The following is an 18,624-nucleotide window of genomic DNA, read 5'->3' as shown; positions in this document are numbered from 1 at the left end:
ACTTGTCCTTCAGATGAGGTAGATAAATGAGGCTTGTGTCTCCATACCAGAGACCAGGGGTTGCCACATTGTGTTGTGGACAGCCTCAGCAAAGTGAAAGGGCCAGCTCAGGCTTCCTGATGCGCATGCGGCCTAGCGCCACATTTCTGTGCTTTTGTAGCTGATATTCCTAGGTCTTGGTCTTCCTATCCCATCTTCATTTTCCTAGAGTTAAGGGCATGTTCACACATGTTCATGAAGCCTTTCATGGCTTCATGAAAGGGCTCAATGATGGCCCCAGCATTCTGTGCCTGTGGCCACACGGTGACTGGCTGCCTGTGTGGAATAGAGTTTGGTGTCCTTTGGATGCTATGATCATTATTTATATGGTTAAAAACTGCTTTTTGCTATCTCCTTCTTCCCTCAAATTCATATAATTATTGCTATAAATCTTTAGGATGGTTTTCCAGCCACATTGCTGGAAAATTAGCCATTAATTACCAAGAAGTTGTCTAACTTTTAATAGTCAGGCCTGTGCCCTGGACCTTTTGATAAAGTAACTCCTAACCCTCAACATAATTGATGGTCCATACAGCACCAGAAATCTCACTCTTAACTGTTGAGTTTTACTTTTCTGTCTTCTCCTTACTCTACATAATTCGCCTGATTGCTGAGAACAGCTGTGTGTGTGTGTGTGTGTGTGTGTGTGTGTGTGTGTGTGTGTCTTAGATTTAAAGCACACTGGTTTTGAAGTTTTGCAGTAAAGAACAGGAGACCAGAGAATGGGTCCCTGCTATTCCTGACAGGCCACAGTTCTGAAGGAGAGAATCAGTCAGTAGGGCTTGCCTTGCAATGTACGTGCTGGTGCTTTGGATCAGGGCAAACGTTGACCAGATTCTTCCTCTCCTATCCTGCGTCATCATGGAAATGCTTAGGAAAGGCTTGAAAGCTCTGCTAAGTCAGAGCTACCAGTCCAGGAATGTGGGATTAGAGAGAGGCAAGATCAGCCACCTGCAGCCCACTCTAGGAAGGTTCTAGAAAATGCCCCCTGCCCACTTTAACACAGTGTAACAGGGAGCTTGTGTTGTATTGTGCTGCACTGCATTTCATTTCTGGTGCATGGCCGCTGCAAGTCCTTGAAAGCACCTTTGAAAACTGCCCAGTTCTGGTTCTCAGTGATCCTCCCCACAGTGCTTGTGGGCTCCGCCATGTGCGATTACATAGGACTGGCAGCGCAGTGTCCCAGAGCTGTCTGAGAGGCCATCTCCTTGTTGTGTAGCACTTTTGTGGTTCAGAGAAATAAATGGCAGATCCAGCCGGCTGTCTCTTGGTCTCTGGCCTTGGAGCTGAAACAGTAATTGAGGTTGGTCCATCATTGGTGTCCGTAGCTGAGAAGCCCACACCCTGCCGTTTGCTGTTTTCAGCAACGTGCGGCAAATATTCCTCTGTGCTCGTTTGCTTTCTGACTGAGCCAGGGTAGAACATAGGAGATTGCTAAGGCTCACGCAGACCAGCAGCCCCCAACCATGTTTTTGGGGGGAGAGCGAGAACTGCCCGCCAGACCAGCAGGCCCCCCCTCTTAGGAAGTGGCAGGAAGTCATGAATGACCTGGTTGGCCTGTGTCCTGGAGGTGTCCAGAGAGTTAAGGGTTCTTTTCTCCTTGTTTCAGGGTTCATAGTGGCGCGATGCACGCAGACTCCTGCGAGTCCCCCTAAGTTCTTAGCGGACTGCTTTGCCTTTTGAATCAGAGAGTTGCAAAGTTCGATAAAGAATGGCCCTTGTGGATAAGCACAAAGTCAAGCGACAGCGATTGGACAGAATTTGTGAAGGTAAGAGCCGGCGTGGTTGGCGGGTCCTCACGCAAATCCTCTCAGAATTGCTCATTTGAGATAGCCAGGCCTGGCGGTGTCACACTCTGACACTAGGACCCCCCAGATTCTCTTCCTACCCCTTAACCTTTTCAGGCACTGGTTACCCCACTTCCCTGGTTAGTCCTGTGGCTTTGGACAAAGCCTGGCTTGTGTGGGGCTTGGGTGGAAAGTGAGGGAGGGATGTCGGCTGTGAGGTGCCCTTTTCCCATATACCTAGGGCTATTTTGCATATGAAAGACACCACATATCAGGACCAGCTTTTTTAACTTCCTGAAGTTTTTAGACTTTATCTGTTTTCTATTAAGATATTTACAGCAATGAATTCCAAGATATTTCCGAGGAGCCCGCTCTAGCTCCTCTTGATGTTTTCAAGTCCTCAGTATCTTTGAAAATGTCTGGAAGTGTTTTATTCATGAAAGGAAAAATAAACATAATTAAAATCTAATGGAAACCTGGGGATAAAACTCTGAAACATTGATTAAGCACTGTCTTTTCCTAATTAGTGAGTAGCAAAGAACCCTGAGCCTGCCACTCGGGGTTTGTATGAACTGTGTCAGCCCAGAATCAGCGCTACAGGACTAGCCTAGGCTAGGGGTTATTGGGAGGGTTCTCAGGGCTAGCTAGCCTTGGATCCTGGGATGGAGCCAAGGTATATCCCCCCTCACCCCCACCCCCTAGCCTATAGCAGAGCGTGCTCATGCAATAGCTGCCCTGCCAGCTCACAGGCAGGCACATGCACCCCACACTCTTTCCCCTGCAGCCACCCATATGGAATTGCTTGTCCTTTAAATAGATGTAGCTCAAGCCACATGGGGCGGGGACATCAAAGCCATTCTGCTTAAGACAGCCCTTGAGCACTCTGTGCAAAGACTACGTAAGAACCCCTCCCCCGAGTCCCTTGGGTCCTGCTATATAGTTTAGTTTGTGAAACTTGGCGCTTAACCAGTTTTTAAAAATAAACATTAAAAATACTAAATTTCTGGTATAAGCCCCTGACAACATGGTTGTCTAGTGATAATAATGAATGCCGCTATTTTTTTCAACTGCATTTACTGACAGGCAGCTTTTTTTTTTTTTAAACGAGGGGTGTGTGTCTGTGTGTCTGTGTGTGTGTGTCTCTGTGTGTGAATTGTTTCCAGAAGTATCTGAAACAAGCTTATAGATGTCAGTGGTTTCCTGTTACCACCCCATGGCATGTGTCTCGCTTTAGGACGGGTTTCCTACATAACCAACCACAGAGCGTAATTGTCCCCTGAGAGACCATCCGGATGCAGCGTACATGTTGGCTTCTCCCACGAGGCTCTGCTTGTAGCTGTCTCGTTCTTATCATGCCCATTTGTGTAGCCATCGGGGGCCACCCATTGCGCTTGGTTGTCATGTCTCTTTAGTTTGAGGAGTCTCGAACAATAACCTGGCCTTTTGGAGACTTTGGGAACATTGGTGTGGTAGAAGATTTGGGACCTAGTGGCTCACATAGAGTATTCCACAATCTGGACTCACCTGATTGTAGAAAGTGACTTTGATTTCTAGCAGAAAGGGGCTTCATTGTGGTTGCTTGCTGTGAATAGTCTGTCCAGAAAGCCCATAGCAAGCCAACTTCCACAACTCAGACTTGGGCCAGAGATTGGTCATGTTCCTTGTCCTGGCATGGCTCATCCACACTCTACACATCCCTATGTTTGTGGCTGGAGATCTTCAGCCATGGCTTGTAACAGAAGGTTATGATGTGCATGGTGTTGCAGAAGAATTAGGAGCAATGTTTTGAAGTGTGCCAGGTGTAGCTCTTGATGTGTGATCCTATTCGCCCCGTGTCTCAGGAAGTTGTAGCTGTTCCGGATCTGAACCGAATGTCCTTGCCTCTCACCCTTCAGTGGTCTGGACAGGTAGCGCCCGTTTTATTGATTAGCTGGTTATTTGTGCCTTGTTCCCAAGGCGACTCTTCTTTCTTCACCATTCCGGGAGCTCAGCTCCCCAAGGGTTTTGCAGTTCCAAATGAAGGCCTTGCACAGTTGCTACACAGAGCACACAAGGTTTGCCTTCTCACCATGTATGTTTAGCATAGAGTTCCAGAGAGCCTGTGCAACTGTCATGCCCGTTCCTGCAGTAGTCCACCCCAAGAGATATTAGGTGGGTAGGTGGGTCGGGTGATTTGCTTTTTTTTTTTTTAAATAAGGTTTTGCTTTGTATATCAGGCTGCCTTGAGCAATCCTCCTGCCTCAGTTTCTTTAGAACTGGGTTTGTCAGTGTGTGCTGCCACGCCTGGCTTTGGTTTTGTCCTTGATTGAATGCATGTTCGTAGCCACCCTTTCATCCCGGGATTTGGAGAGTTGCCTTCTGCTTTTCTCGGCAGTGCCAACAAACCCCTTAAGTCTCTCTCATCGCACAACAGCTGCTGGCCACCTACCTGTTTCTGAGATACTTTGCCACAGTTAGGCAAGCCTCTCTCATGCCGTGGGAGGGGGTCAGATGAAATCTTAGCTTCATTCCTGTGAGGAGTCTAGTGTCTTTAGGGGATTCTTGCATCCCTCAGAGTTAATGCCAGGGACCATGCCCTGAAAGCTCCATCTTTCTTTTATACAAAACCTGTATGTGGAATGTGGGCCTTCAGTCACACACACATACCCAGAGAACATCTCAGCTCCATATTGAAGGGGCAGCCAAAGTCTTTGGGACTTCATCCAGATCAACTGCAATAATAAAATCTTTCAGACTGACTTAAAAGCCAGATTTTAATGTGCTTTTGTAATCGACCCTTTTTGATATCTGTAATTTGTTCTCTGCTGGTTTTCTTGATGCCTGCTTTCAGACAATCCTTGAGTATGTTGTATGGAATAATTACAGAACAGCCTTTGATAACACGGGCTGTTCATCCCTAGATTGCAACCTGCTTTTCTCTCTGATGTATAATTTAGGTGCTGGCTTTCTTCTCCCTCTGGTTTGCTGACATAATTGACGCAGTCCATTTGTGGATTGCACTAACCAAAAGATTTGAATACCGTATTGGAGTGCCAGAGTTAGTTTGACTTTCTCCAAATATTTATGGGTCAGAGACCGGGCTTGCTGTCGCTCAGCCTTGTAGAGCTATCTCAGGGTTTGGATTTGTAGAGCTGTGTGGCTTTGCTGGTGACCTTTTCTTAGGCCATCTTATAATGGAGTCACTCTCTTAAACACAATCCTTTCCTATATAGCTGTTGACCGTGTGATTTGGAAAAAATAAAATAAGTCTTTTACTGCATTGTGTTCAAGTGTTTCTTTAGAAATATGGAAACTGGTTCCAAGAATGGTACCAGCTGAACTATGATAAGCAAAACAAACACATAAATAACTAAATACAAGGAAGTGGTATGAAATGCTTTTACATAAAAGTCATGATCAACATCCTTCCTCCTGAGTAGTCTCGTGAGCCCAGAATAGAAGAAAAGAAGAAATACGGCTTCTCCATGTCTACTTGGTCACCAAGAAAGACACAGGAAGTGCCACTGGCGTGTGGCAGCTTGCTTTCTGCTTGCCACGGTGGCAGCGCCCGAGTACAGCATTCCCTGAGCAGGTGCCTGTGTGGTACAAGCATCTAAGGTCCCTAAGATGCTTTTGCATTGTTGATGGAACCTGCTTAAACCCAGCTGAGGGCTAGGTGGGATGGGTGAGCTTATCTGTATGCCCGCCTGTCACAGCAGCTGCACAAGGACCAGGACCAGGGTCATTCTGGTTTATGCTTGTTTTTCTTATTTGGACTTCTACATCCAAGATACTGTTTGGTGTTTCTCCTGTCCTTTTTTTAATTGACTGCATCATGCATTTGTGCATTTGTTTAGTTTTGCATAGGAACAGGTTTGAGCTCTATTGTCCACAGGTACTGTAATGATTTTTAATAAGCTGTCTTTTGAAGGCCCCAAACCTACATCTTAAAAGTGGGATTCATAATGTTGCTATACATTTTAATTATATGTTGAAATCAGGCAATTATGCACATTTCCAGTAATTAAGTGATTAGCTGCAATTACTTTGGCTGTGTAAATAAATATACAATAGTCAACTAGACATGACTCAACTCTACAATACAAACAAATGTCTCAGATAATGCTCAGCATTGTAAAGAAATGCTCAGACAGGAAAGCCAAAGCCGCAATCTGCACGTGATAAAAATCTCCTGTTTTGTGTTATTTGAGCAAATGAATAGGAGCGGTGACCCTGCCCGTGGGAGTCCAACCTCCCTGCTGACCGGCACCTGGGCAGTAGGTTCATGTGGTGGTGTCCAATCCTGTCCAGGCCTTCCCTTGCAGCTAAGAATCAAGGTCCAGGCTGAATTCAGTCTCCCTTAATTATTGGTCTAGTGCAAATGCAGCTGTCCCTTTTTACTTGTCAGTTTGCTCCTGGGTACCAGTTCTTCACTCCTCTAGTTAACTGGGGGCTGCTTAGCTTTGGCCCCAGCCTCAGGGATGTGTGGCGCCATTGGAGATGATGCAGGGGAGGCACTGATGTATTCAGGGTTGGTCGTCTGGTTGCTGCTTTTCTTGTTCCTGGCAGTTCCAGTAAACTCTGATTGCTGGCACCCTGGTTCCATTACTACCTGATCACAGCCTCCCTGCCTGAGCTTTAAGGACACATAGTTGTCTTCCCACCTTGGTTTCTTCTTGGTGCGTTTCCTTCCCCCTGGTCACATTTAGGACAATGATTGCCTCCTAGGGCACAGCCAGGACACTCCTTTTGGCTACAGCAGGTGTGTATGGAGGCTGTGTGTACGCACTGAGAAGCCCAAGATGCACTTGGCCAGCTGTGCCTTTCCCTTCTTCTGTTTCTGAAGCTCTAAGTGTTAGAGCGTGCACAGTTCAGTGTGCCCCCCGAGCTGCGGTTGGATCTCCTGCTAAAGAGCTCGCCTGCTTTGGCTGTGTTCTCGCTCGCTGGGTCTGCAGAGCGTCCGTGTGCCGTGCTGGGCGTGTGGCTTCCTTTCCCCGACCAGCCGCAGTCAGCACTAACGAGGCTGTGAAAGAACCTTTGAAGGTGGCTTGCGATTGTGGGTGGTGGCTCTCTACTCCCCTTATCCCTCTTCACTTGTGTCTCACTTCCCAGAATGGTTGAACATCCAGTTCCATTATCCACATCCTGGTTAGAGGGACATGGCACTCTACCCCTTACCACCCGAACCTGGAACCTGAGAAGCTGATCCTCCCAAGATCCACAAATAGGTGGACACTCATTCTTCCAGGTCCCACGGAAGATCTTGCCCATGCTTTACAGCCCCCCACCCCCATTTTCTCTTGATCTGGGTAAATGTTAGCCCACTGAATGCTCCGAGGCCAAGAAGTAGTTAGAATGCTCCTGTGTGCTGAAATCTATGTGCTGCACACTTGACAACTGAACTGACATGGCCCACAGTTGTAGTCATGTGCTCCTGCCAAACCCCACCCACCATATTTCCTGTGGCCGTTTTCACAGTGCTTTATAGAATAACACGTTACTTCAGTAAAGCTGCATTTCAACACAAACTCTAGACCACCATCATCAAATAAGTGTAGCCCAGCACAGCATGTTCACCTTTAAAAGTAGGAAGTGGGCGTGGCCTGCGTCTATTTTTGTCTCACCTGGATGGCAAAGTATAACCCACTGACTTCAGCCAGCACTCCTGGGAAGCTGCTGGCTGTGGGAGGCCATTTCCATAGCTTCATCCTTGTATCCATCAGGGACAAGAAGCCCCACGTCCCCCTGCAGGCTCTTGTATCCACCTTTGTTCTCAGAGCCTTGTTGCTCGTGTGCACGGCCTAGGTTGGAAGAGCACCAGTGCTGGAGGCCTGGCTTGTTGGTGCTCCCCATGCCACAGGTGGTTTCTACAGTGTTCCAAGTTGGGGCCAGCTGCCGGATAAGCACTAGCAGCTCCCAAAGAGAATGTAAGAGCTAGCCATGTACATCACCCCAGCAGGGGCTCAGGATGCCACATGGGGACCTGGGCAGTGTGACCTTCAGATTTAAATGTCTTTTAGGCAATTACTCGCAGTCACCCTTCTGATAGCTTTATGATGCTTTTGCATCTGCTAGATCGTGAAGCACGTTGGGGTGGGTGTTTTTCTGGGGGATGCCCATGGGCCATCTCATTTGCCAGTTTTCCTCCCAAAGTTCCTGAAAGTTTCCACATCCTCTGAGAATCATCCCCTGTGTTGCACAGAATTCGAGAACAGTCTTCCAGCAAAAAACACTTGCAGCTCTCTGTTGGCCATTCGGTTCTTTTTCACGGTCAGCTCTTTATTGGTTTTATTTTATGTGCACGAGTGTTTTGCCCGCAAGTATGTCTCTGTGAGATTGTCAGATCTTGGAATTATAGACAGTTGTGAGCAGTCATGTGGCTGTTGGGAATTGAACCTGGGTCTTCTGGAAGAGCAGTCAGTGCTCTTAACCACCGAGGCATCTCTTCAGCCCAGAGAAGATTCTTGTAGGATTAAAAAGTTACAGCCCTGAAACTCATTAGCCTTTCAGATACTGGATCCATTCTGCCCTTTGTAGGCAGCATGCAATTTCTCAGAAAATCAGTACAGTCTCAGATGCTGTGAAGTTGTTTTGTTTGTTTTGTTTTGTTTCAACTTCCAGGGTGTTTGGAAAAGTCTAAGTCCAGGTTCAGGTGTTTCTGCCTAGCAGAAGAAAAAACAACTGCCATAGTATTTGGTGAGTTGCCAAGCTGAGGCTCTGTGAGTTTGGCTAGCTTCCAAACAACCAGCTGTAGGTTGCTAGGGATAAGATGTGGGACTCCTGGTTCTACTCCAGGGGACATGGGCCTGGAGCCTGTCTTCTGCCTCTGCCCTGTCCCCTTGGCCTTCCTTACCTGGTCCTCTCTGCCTGCCAGCTGCAGTGTGCTGTGGCTAGGTTCTAGAATGTGTGTGGGCATCTGATGGTTTTCACTCTCTGCCTAGGAATTAGGGAGTCAGAACAGGATTTTGGTTTCTTTGCCATCCAGTATGACATTTGGGTCAGAAACAAGGGGAGTGGTATCAGCAATGTGGGGTGATGGGCTCAGGTTAATTGTACCGTGGTCCAGCGTTGGTCAGAGCTGTACTGGGCAGGTGCCATCTGGGAGTTGAAGGCTGTTTTGGAGGGATCAGAACTCGGGGGGGGGGGTTCAGTGGTTTACACAGCTCTCGTCCCGGAAATTGAGTCAAATTATTCAGTACTGGACATGGGTAGAGTGATACTTTATCCAAATTCCCACGCCGCGCTAAGTTTTCTGTGTTTCTCACAGTTGATTTTTCCCTTTTAAATGGCTGGTATTTGTCCAGTTTAAGGTTGAGAAAAGAAGTAGAGGAAAGCACAGGATTTTTTTGGTGCCCCAGTTACATATAGTTATATTAACTCATTTAAATATACTTCTTGATCACCGCCTTGGTTTTTTTTTTTGCAAGATCTGTTACACGGAAGTGTCAGGAGGATGGGGCCTTGCACGTGTCCCACAGGGTAGGATGGGAGGCACAGGAGCTCCTGGTTTTCTTCCTTGGTGGCCGACCCTTGGCTCAGGCTGACCCTTGCTGTCATACAGTGATGAATTCCAGGTCTTAACCCACACTCTGTCTTTTTCCATGGTGGTATGAAAGAATCTATTTATCTAACTGTCTTAAGGTGGGAGAGCCTGTTTGGGTTTGAGCGGTGTAAACTGTTTGATCTGTAACCAGAATTTTGGAGGCCAGGCTCCAGCATTAGTTCCTGCTTCCCAGAACACCTCCCATTCTGTACTCTGCCATGAGGCTCTCCGGTGTGCCTCCATTTGTTCTGTTCTAACTGTGTGCTCCAGATTAACATCTTGTGCAGTGGGATTAGAACTGGATGAACAGCTGAGCAATCCTAGTTTGCTTCTCTTGCTCCCAGGGGAGAGGAGGCATGGGTGGAGGTGCCCCCCCGGGATGAGAGAACAAGGCAAGGGACGGGAGGGGGATCAGACTCGGGGGAGAAGCCATGTGGGATCATGCCCAGCTTTCTGTTGTGCCTGGCTAAAGCAAGCAGCCGGCTTCATCAGTCCGAGATGTCACATGGAGCAAAAAGCTTTAGGGGTTTTATTTAGCTCCTAATCCTCACGTTGCAAGAGCTGAGGGCCATGTGAGCACAGCCACTGGAAAGGGGGCCCGGCAGGCTGGAGCACAGCCTCCTGCCTGGGCTAGAGTCGCACGGGACAGACCTCGCGGGCTTCCACTGGGGAGTGAGGCAAAGTTACTGTGAGTCTGTTTGTTTTTTTTTTTTTTTTTTTTGGCCTGCTAAGGTTTCAGAGGATTAATAATTCAGGTCGTGCCTTGAAACAGAAACCCCCAGTTGGTTGCTCCTGCCGTCTCGGAAGGGCTCGCGTGCGGCCAGGTCTGGTTTTGATGTATGTAATTGAAGATTTATAAAGAAAGGCTTCCTCCCCGCCTTTGCTGTAGTCATTTGCTCTGCCAATGCCGGTTCCCAGCAGGCACATCAATATTGGCCGTTCTCAGAGCTGGGATGCTGCTGGCTGGTATGAGGGCCCTTGGGAGAATGCTGGGCCTCCAGGGAGGAGAAGTTCTCTGACGTATGGCCCTGGAGAAGGGACCTGGTATGAGCTGCTAAACCACCGCGCGCAGGACACTGAGCCCTACCTAGCCCGGGAAGCTTTTTACAACTCACTGGCATCAAGAAAGGGCTCTGTGCCTGACTTCGCCTTCTACGACAGCAGGCAGGCAGTGATGTCTGGCCGTGGCTCCATGCTGCCACAAGACTACTATGGCGATCCATCCAGGGGCACCAGGGCACCCAAGGAGCCTCCCTTCTATCGGGACCCAGGAGGCAGCCGGCCGGCGCCCAGCTACGGAGTGCTTGGTAGCAGAGTGCCGTGGGAACAGGTACAAGGCCAGTTACCTACTCTGCCGGATGCTGGCCACCTGTACCGGGAACCTGGGTGTAAAACCATCCCGCCTGGGCAGCGGACACATGGCGAGGCTCCATCTCCTGGGAGGTATGGAAGGGAACAACCTGATTCTAGGTTAGGGATAGAGGTACCCACCTATTCCCCCACCCCCAGTCAGGTCTACAATGATATCTGCGAAAGACCTGTTGACTCTGTCCCTGCCAGACAGGTGGCTGCAACATGCCTGGTTGTGGACCCCAGCTCAGCCATCCCTACCGAGAACAGCACGGGGGTGGCCCCAGGTTCCCTGAATAGAGGCTATGGGCCTGTCCGGGAAAGCATCCACTCAAAGATGGCTTATGAGCATTATGAAGCCGACTCGTCCATGTTCCAGGGGCCAGGGGGCAAGAGGCCCGTGTACCCCGAGTTTCTGGCCCTGTTGCGGGCAGAGGGTGTGACAGAGGCCACCCTGGCAGCCCTGTTACAGCAAGGTTTCGACTCCCCAGCTGTCTTGGCCACCATGGAGGACGCTGACATCAAGTCTGTTGCACCCAACCTGGGCCAGGCTCGTGTCCTGAGCCGCCTAGCCAGCAGCTGCAGAACAGAGATGCAGTTTCGGAGACAGGACCAGACAGGTCCTTCATCCCGCACTCGGTCCAGTAGCTTCAGCCACCGAAGCGAGCTACTGCCCGGTGACTTGGCCTCCCTGAGTACCACAGCCCTGCAGTTTCACCCTGCTGGGCCTTTGCAAACACCATCGCCCCGAGCTGGAGATGTAGGTCATCGCCGCCCCTCCAGCGCACCTTCCCAGCACCTCCTGGAGACAGCTACCTACTCTGCCCCAGTGGCGGGGTCCAAACCCCCCCTCTTACCCTCCAACTCTGGATATAGCTCTCCTACCCCTTGTGCCCTAACAGCACGGCTGGCTTCCTCATATCCTTCACAAGCTGGGGTAGCCTTGACTACTAACCCAGGCCCCTCTGTCCCCCTTCACTCAAGTCCCAGAACAGCCTACTCCACCTCATACACGGTGCCCATGGAACTGCTCAAGAGGGAGCGCAGCATGACCACCTCTCCGCTGCCCAGCCCCCACGGCAGCCCCCAGCTCCTGCGGAAACCCGGAGCAGCCCCCATGGAGCCGCCTGCCCTGCCACCCGTCAGCCAAAGTCTCCACACACCTCACTCGCCGTACCAGAAGGTGGCCCGGCGGACAGGGGCCCCCATCATCGTGTCAACCATGCTAACTCCAGAACCAAGTAACTTGCCCTTCCTGGCTGGGAGGTCATGGGGTACAGAGGTTTGAGAAGGGAATAGAATGTTTAGAGAGCAGATACTGTCTGTCTTGTTCCGTCTCTCCTCCCACCCCACCCCCCACCCCCCACCCCCCTCATACACACCTTACCAAACATCAGCTGGGATGCTGTGGTCAGTTTCCAACCCCCATGGGCTGCTGTTGACTTTGCAGATTCATGGATCAGGTTAAGCCCCGGTTTGTTTGCAGATTTCCCTGTGTAGTCCTGAAACAGTAGCCGTTTCCTGGAGAGGATCAGAAGCCATTCTGGGAGACTGTCCTGTTTTACACACAAGAGGGCCATGGTTCCATTGTATAGCTTTATAGCCAAGAGTATCCGATGGCATGCCTCCTATAAATTTGCCTGGGTAATTATGCTGGTAAAGGTGCCTGGCAGTGTAGACAGAGGCCCTCCTCAGTTATCAAAGGCACAGATTATCCACTGCTGATAAGAACGCGTTTCTTTCCACAGTTGTGGGCTAAACAAAGCAGCATGTTGAAATCCCTTAGAACTGTTTGGAAAACAGATTCAGCCTCTCATTTTGGTTGGGAATTCTGCTTGTTTGTGGGGAAGGCGCTGTTTCCAAGTTGAGACGGGGAGGACGCTGGGTGGTTTTCTGCAAAGCAGAAGCCAAGTGTGATTTGTTGCCTGCTTTTCATTGGACACTGTTTCAGCTTGTTGTTGGGCGTCCTGAACAGTTAAATGTTTCACTCTAGAATCTTGACTAAAAGATCTTGATGAGTTTTCTTCTTCTCCCCATTGCCTCCCACCATACAGAGTTCAGAAAAAGCAAATAATTTTTAAATTAATTTGTTTTGTTTCATGTGTGCATGAGTGCATCTATGTATGCCGGGCCTCACAGAAACCAGAAGAGGGCGTCAAATCCCCTGGGACTAGTTACAGGTGGATATTAGCTGCCCAGTCTAGGTTCTAGGAACTGAACCCAGAGCCTCTGCGGGAGTAGCAAGTACACTTACCCACTAGGCTCTCAAAAAGATTTAAAATGAATTTTTAAAAAAATCTAGCGTATAGGACAGGGATAGTGGTGTGGGAAATACTATACATTTTTATAGTATTCTGTAAGATCACCGTGGATGAACTTGGTCTTATAGCCCTGAGGTGGGTTTTTCTCTGAGAAAGGTATAAAATGACTGTCAAGACTATAGAGCCAGCTCTCCAGACGTTCTGCTTTTCTAAAGAGAGACTGGCTAACTGCTTAGGTTTTTGTTGTTTGTTTGCTTTTCCAGCGAGTTTGTTTTTTTTTTCTCTTCCCTAGTGAGTATGGCTTTGTCTCCTCCTCCTTTTTTTTTTTTTTTTTTTTTTTTTAAATATGATTATATACTTTGACTTTGAAATCCATGTGTGCCTTGAGGGAAGTCAGATAATTTTTTTTGAGGGCCTGTGTCTTCTTTCTCTCTCAGTCAAACATTCTTTCTTTGTAACCAACTAATTTGCATGGCGATGACATTTGTTGCTCCAGTAATTTCATCTGATAATGGCTGGACTTGCAAAGCGGATCTGAAAACATATTCCTTAATTATGTGTTGCTAAGCAACGGGAAGGGTTTGGTCATAATCACAGAAAGATTATCTCCTCATTGAAGTCCTGGAAAGGTTTTGCTGAAGGAGGAGGTCCTGCAAAATTGCCACCTCTTCTCCCCCTCCTTTTCTGTTTTATTTTGTATTGCATTTGAACAAAAACACTCACTGCTATTTGGGTGCGGGGTGGAGGGGCATTATATAAGTTGTTTGGAGTGTGATTGTTGACACACTGTTTTACAGACCCAAGGATATTGATTTTTATTTCATTTGCATGGCAGCAAGCCAGTACAGAGCAAGTCTGCAGTCGGAAGTCTGCCAGCAAATTTCTCTATCAATGGTCTATCCCAGAGCAGCCGTTGTCATCCTTGTTCCTTGTCATACGTTCCATGTGGCATTATGACTCTATGCTGTCGGGGCTGGGGGCAGGGCCTTGGCTTCCTGCCTGCTTTTCAGCTGTACGAATGGCATTTGGGTGACAGGTTTCATGGAGTCTGCAGCCAGATTGGGGTATTCTGAAGGCAGCAGGAGACTTCATGGCGTGTCCATAGGCATGGCTCCAGGCAGAGAGGTGCTGCACCCCAGAGAGAACAGTGTTTTGCCAAGGAAGAGCATCGAAGATCCTAGAGGCACTGATGGGCAGCCTGGCCTGCCTTGTCTCTGGGTCAAGAGGCAACCTCAGGTCTTTAGCAGCAGGGTCAGCCTGACTGATTGTTCACTTTGATTTCACCAAATCTATTGGTTTCTGCCCTGGAAGGAAGGTCCTGGGATACCTGGGAAGTTTTTGTTTGTTTTGTGTTTTCTTTAATCTCCTGCCCTTATGATAAGGTGATGTCAGATGTTTGCAGCAGAACCGTTCAAGGGATTTTTTTTTTAAGGGTCATTCTTGATTTTCTCTTTTAACACAGTATGGATACTAATGTTTGCTTTGTTTGGTGTGTGTATATACACAATAGGCTCCTATTTGCCAGTCCTGTCCAGTCCATCAACCAAGCCGTTCAGAACAGCAAGGCAAACCGTGCAGATGTACGGGATTAACGGGCAGAGCTTTGAGAGTGATGGCACCTGGTGGGTCGGCTCTCCATCCCTCACTGACATGGCCGGCTGACACAAGCCACCGAGCCTTCTGGCGCTGCCTGTCACATGTTGTCACCCGTGGCCAAGAGTCTGAGCCTGTCTGTGCCAGATGCCAAGGGAGCATCGTGCAATCGCCAGTAAGGCAGTGACCATTTTCCTATCCTGTCTTCCCTGAATCCAGCAAGGCGTAGCTTGCAAAAGACTAGGCTCAAGGTTCAGTTTTTTTTTTTCCTGTGAGAAATGCAGTGCCCCACACCCACTTCCACACCCCATATTCCCAGCAAGTTTTCTTAACGAAGCTGCACGGTAAAGCACCTAAAGGCTCCATTCTAGTTATGTGGTTGCCAGGGCTGTTACTAAGGACTCTTAAGGTCAGTTGGAAAAATCTATGGCTGTTTATCCAATGGTGGTATGCCATTGCCTGGATTCTAGCACCATGTGAACACATGATCTGGTTAGAAATTCTGCCTCAGTGCCGCCAGAGTCAGGACCCCAGTAATGTCCTCAAATGCCTGCCTTTGATGTGTTTTCTCCATGGGCTGTTTGGTTTAGAAAGAGGCTGGACATGGTCCCTTAGGGCATCTGGATTGTACCCAGTCACTGCTCCAGGTACAGAAGGCCCTAGGAAGATAGTGTGTGACTCTGTAGACAGCCATTGATTGCTGGCTTGTCCCTGTCTGGTGCCTGAGTCAGGACTACACTTGGCCTTGAGCTGTTGTAACCATAGAACTGAAGTCTTTCCTCTATATGAGTTGGGGAATTTTTATCCTTACAGTGAAGAACATTCTGCTTTGATTAAATGGAATGCAAGCTGCTCTTTAATCCTGAGAGGACCCAGGACCAAGCTATCAGCAACTGTAACAAGGACAAGATTAAATAAATAGAGAAATACATGGGGGAGGGGGGCTCAAAGAGCTGGGTATGGTGGCACACGTCTGTAATCCCAGCATAGGAGGCAGAGGCAGCCCTGTTTGAATTCAAGGCCAGCCTGGTCTAAAAAGGGGTTCCAGGACAGCCAAAGCTACACAGAGAAACCTTATCTTGCAAAACAAAAATAAAAAGAAATTAAGGCGAAGAAGCAGCCAGGAAACCAGGCCAGAACACAGAGACCATTCCTGGCAAGCCTGTACACCAAGGAAAGGTAGATTCTTGTGGAAGTGTCCTAGCATTTTACGAGGGGAAAACTTAAAAGACCCACATTGGGCTCAGGATTGGACCCATGAGCCCTTACTGCTGGGACACTTTTTGGAATGGCCCTGATGAATCCCCTTGACTGCCCAGTTAAAGAAGTGCTGGCTCTAGGGCTGAAGTTCATTTTCTTGTGGCCTCTCTACTGTTGCAGTCTTGGCCCTTCCTTGTGTTATAGCCCATGTCTGTAGCTTTATTGTCGTTCTCATTCCAGCTGGTGGTATGGTTTTGGGCCCTGGCAGAGTGACTTCCCCGTCTGTAGCTCCCTCATCTTCAGGCTGGAATGGTCAAAAGAAGCTCTTTGTCTGGAAAGTTGAGCATCATGTTCAGCTGTCCATTTTCCTGTATCTATACTGCTCCAAGCTGTCCTCACGTCTTGTTAGGACTCTTCTGTTAGATGCTTTTCATACAGAGGGATAAAAGTGACTTGCTGCATTCAAGTGTTCCCCTGTACGTGGGGATTTGAGCCTAGAGTACTTAGAAGCAAAGGTGACTTGGGAGAGGAGGAACGAGGAGCCCTGACCAACTTGGGAAAGTCATCCTGCTGGCCTCACAGATGGTGAGCCTACAGAGGGGTCACCTTCTTTGGAGCATATGGGAGCCTCTCTTCCCTCTTCTGCTGGCTGGCCCGGGGGCTGCCTTAGCCTCAGAACGACAGAAACATCTGTGCTTACGGGCATTTGTCTTGATGGGAAGAGAAAACTGAGCCAACTCACTGGCCCCCTTCAGAGGGGCTGGAGAACATGTGTTTTGTTCTCAGGAGCACCAATGAGGCTGCTTGGTTTCAAAAGACCCAGAGTGCTCACAGACAGCACTAGTCCCGGGGCGGGAGGCAGCTGTGGCTCTCACTGGGCCGTTGTGATGTGGCCAGGGGCCGTCCAGGCCTTTGCTGCTGCCGCTTTCTGGATTTTGCCTAAAAGGCCTTGCAGGTGCCCAAAGAAACTGGCACATCCCTGAAGATCCTTTAGGGAGCTCTTCCCTGCTCCCGCTCCCCATCTATCCCCCAGCTTAGGTTGAAGCCCCTGTGTTGGGTACGTGGACTTCAGGTACTTGAACGCAGTAGATGTTCTCGGCCTTCATAAGGAGAGGCTGAGCATGAGGACGCAGGCCTGTGGCCTTGGGAGACAGAAGTGTCACTACAAGTTCTGGTCTGGCCTGGGCTACATAAAAACTGTCTCAGATGACCATGACATCAGGGTGAAATTGGGTAGATAGACCCAAAGTAAGGGGCTACCTGTGGGTCCTGCAGGTGCCTGTGTAGATCCTGGTCTGTTTCCAGATTCCTCAGACAGGTTTCTTCTCTCATCTAGTCTTTGGCTGTGTTTATCTCTGGCATTGTCTCTGTTACCATGGACACAGGGTGTGAGTGGCGCTGTTCTCGGGGCACCTTCTTATGAACACCAGGGCTGCAAGGCTGGCTGGGGATCAGAGCGAAGCCACTGTGAGCTAGCAGCATGGTGACTTACGGGTTTGGAATTCCTCATGGTTCTTCTAAGGCCAGGAAGGATGTGCCTCTGCACTAGGCAGGCCTCACCGTGGGGCCACACAGGGCAAAGACTCTCAGACTCAGTGGAAGCTGTTAGGTGGCTCCTGCCTCAGTCCTCTTCAGCAGCGTGCCCTGTGTTACCAGGCAGTCCTACAGGGAAGTCCAGCCTGCCCTCTTCAGAGGTGGGGGTTCTCTGTCATCTGGTCACCAGCTTGCAAGAATGCTTTTCTACTCTGCTGGCCTGTGCACAGCTCCATTCATCAAGTCTGGTAAATGGAGCCTCCTGACAGGAAAGGGGAGAGAGGTGTCTGGGTACACGTGTTCCAGGCTGCTCTTTCTCAACAAAACTCTGGCTGGTGTGTCTGAGGGAGGTGGAGCCCATCTTTCTCCTCCGGCCTAATTGAAAGTGGAGGAAACAGATGTGCAGTAAACACCCTGTGTGCCACAGGGAATTACTAGCAGAAATACAGCAGGGAGCCCCGGCTGGCAGGGCGACTTTGAGTCTTATCCTTCAGAGTCCCCCTTCATCTACTCTCAACAGTTACTGTGTGGAAGGGGGGTGCACCACCTGGGCTGCTGCTGAGTGCCCCAGAACCAAGCACTGTGCCTCCCAGCCCTCCTGACCCTGCTCATTGTGGGCGAAGGGCTGTCCCTGAGGTTTGGTTTGGTTTTGTTTGTTTGTTGTTTGTTTCTTTTCCCTTTGCCTGAGGCTTAGTTGGGAGGGTTTTCCTCCCGAGTCAGTGCCTTGGCAGAGGCCCCAGGTTTCATCACACCTTGTCTGGGCAATGCAAAGCTCAGGGCATCAGAGGCAGCAGCCACGGGCCACCTCAAAGGCTGTTCCTGTAAAGAGTCAGAGGGGACACCTGCATTTACAGCAGGGCCAGGACATATCTTTCTGGCATGTTGTTTATCTGTGTCTTAACTGGCATGTTTGTCAGTACATGTTGAGTCACAGGCCACTGTGTGAAAAGTGACCTGGTGTCCCTGATTGGATCCTGGGGAATAAGGACATACAGGCAATAAGGCACCTGCCCCAGTCACCTCCTTAACTCTTCCAGAGTTTGGTTCTGGGGAACCATCCACCAAGTAAAATCAAAGGAAGTTTGGAGATTTATTTTGGTAATTCAGAAGGACATTGGATTACAGTTACTATGGTGATGGTTTTGCTCTTAGGCCTCAAAGCATGAGACCCCCAGGGGAGGGAGGAAGCCGACCTGGTGAGATCCTCAGTGTATAGTTCTTGACTTGGAGATTCTCCAGCTCGTGTCTTTGACTGATGGGTCGGGTCTGTTCAGCGATTGCATCATCTGAAGACTAGCCTTCCCCACTAAGGTGGCAATAGAAGGAGGTGCTTTTAGCA

At 49.2% G+C, this 18,624-nt stretch overlaps 1 protein-coding gene across 4 annotated transcripts in view; it reads left to right on the top strand.

The window, feature by feature from the left end:
- Positions 1-18,624, top strand: part of Ctbp2 (C-terminal binding protein 2) — a 126,781-nt gene that overhangs the window by 88,226 nt on the left and 19,931 nt on the right. For 2 of the 4 annotated variants that reach the window (XM_055608963.1, XM_055608964.1), the window contains exon 3: positions 1,649-1,808. The exons of 1 other annotated variant lie outside the window; for it this stretch is intronic. In XM_055608963.1, coding sequence (XP_055464938.1) covers positions 1,751-1,808 — 58 coding nt within the window. In that variant the 5' untranslated portion in view covers positions 1,649-1,750. Of the gene's footprint in view, positions 1-1,648; positions 1,809-10,252; positions 11,940-18,624 lie in introns of those variants that run through there. One more of the 4 variants, XM_055608962.1, reaches the window with a different exon arrangement.

This window comes from Psammomys obesus, unplaced genomic scaffold, assembly GCF_907164565.1.
Source record: "Psammomys obesus unplaced genomic scaffold, mPsaObe1.curated_primary_1811, whole genome shotgun sequence".
NCBI classification, from domain to species: Eukaryota; Metazoa; Chordata; class Mammalia; order Rodentia; family Muridae; genus Psammomys; species Psammomys obesus.
The sequence above is the reverse complement of the archived record's forward strand: the minus strand, read 5'-3'. Positions and strand labels throughout refer to the sequence as shown.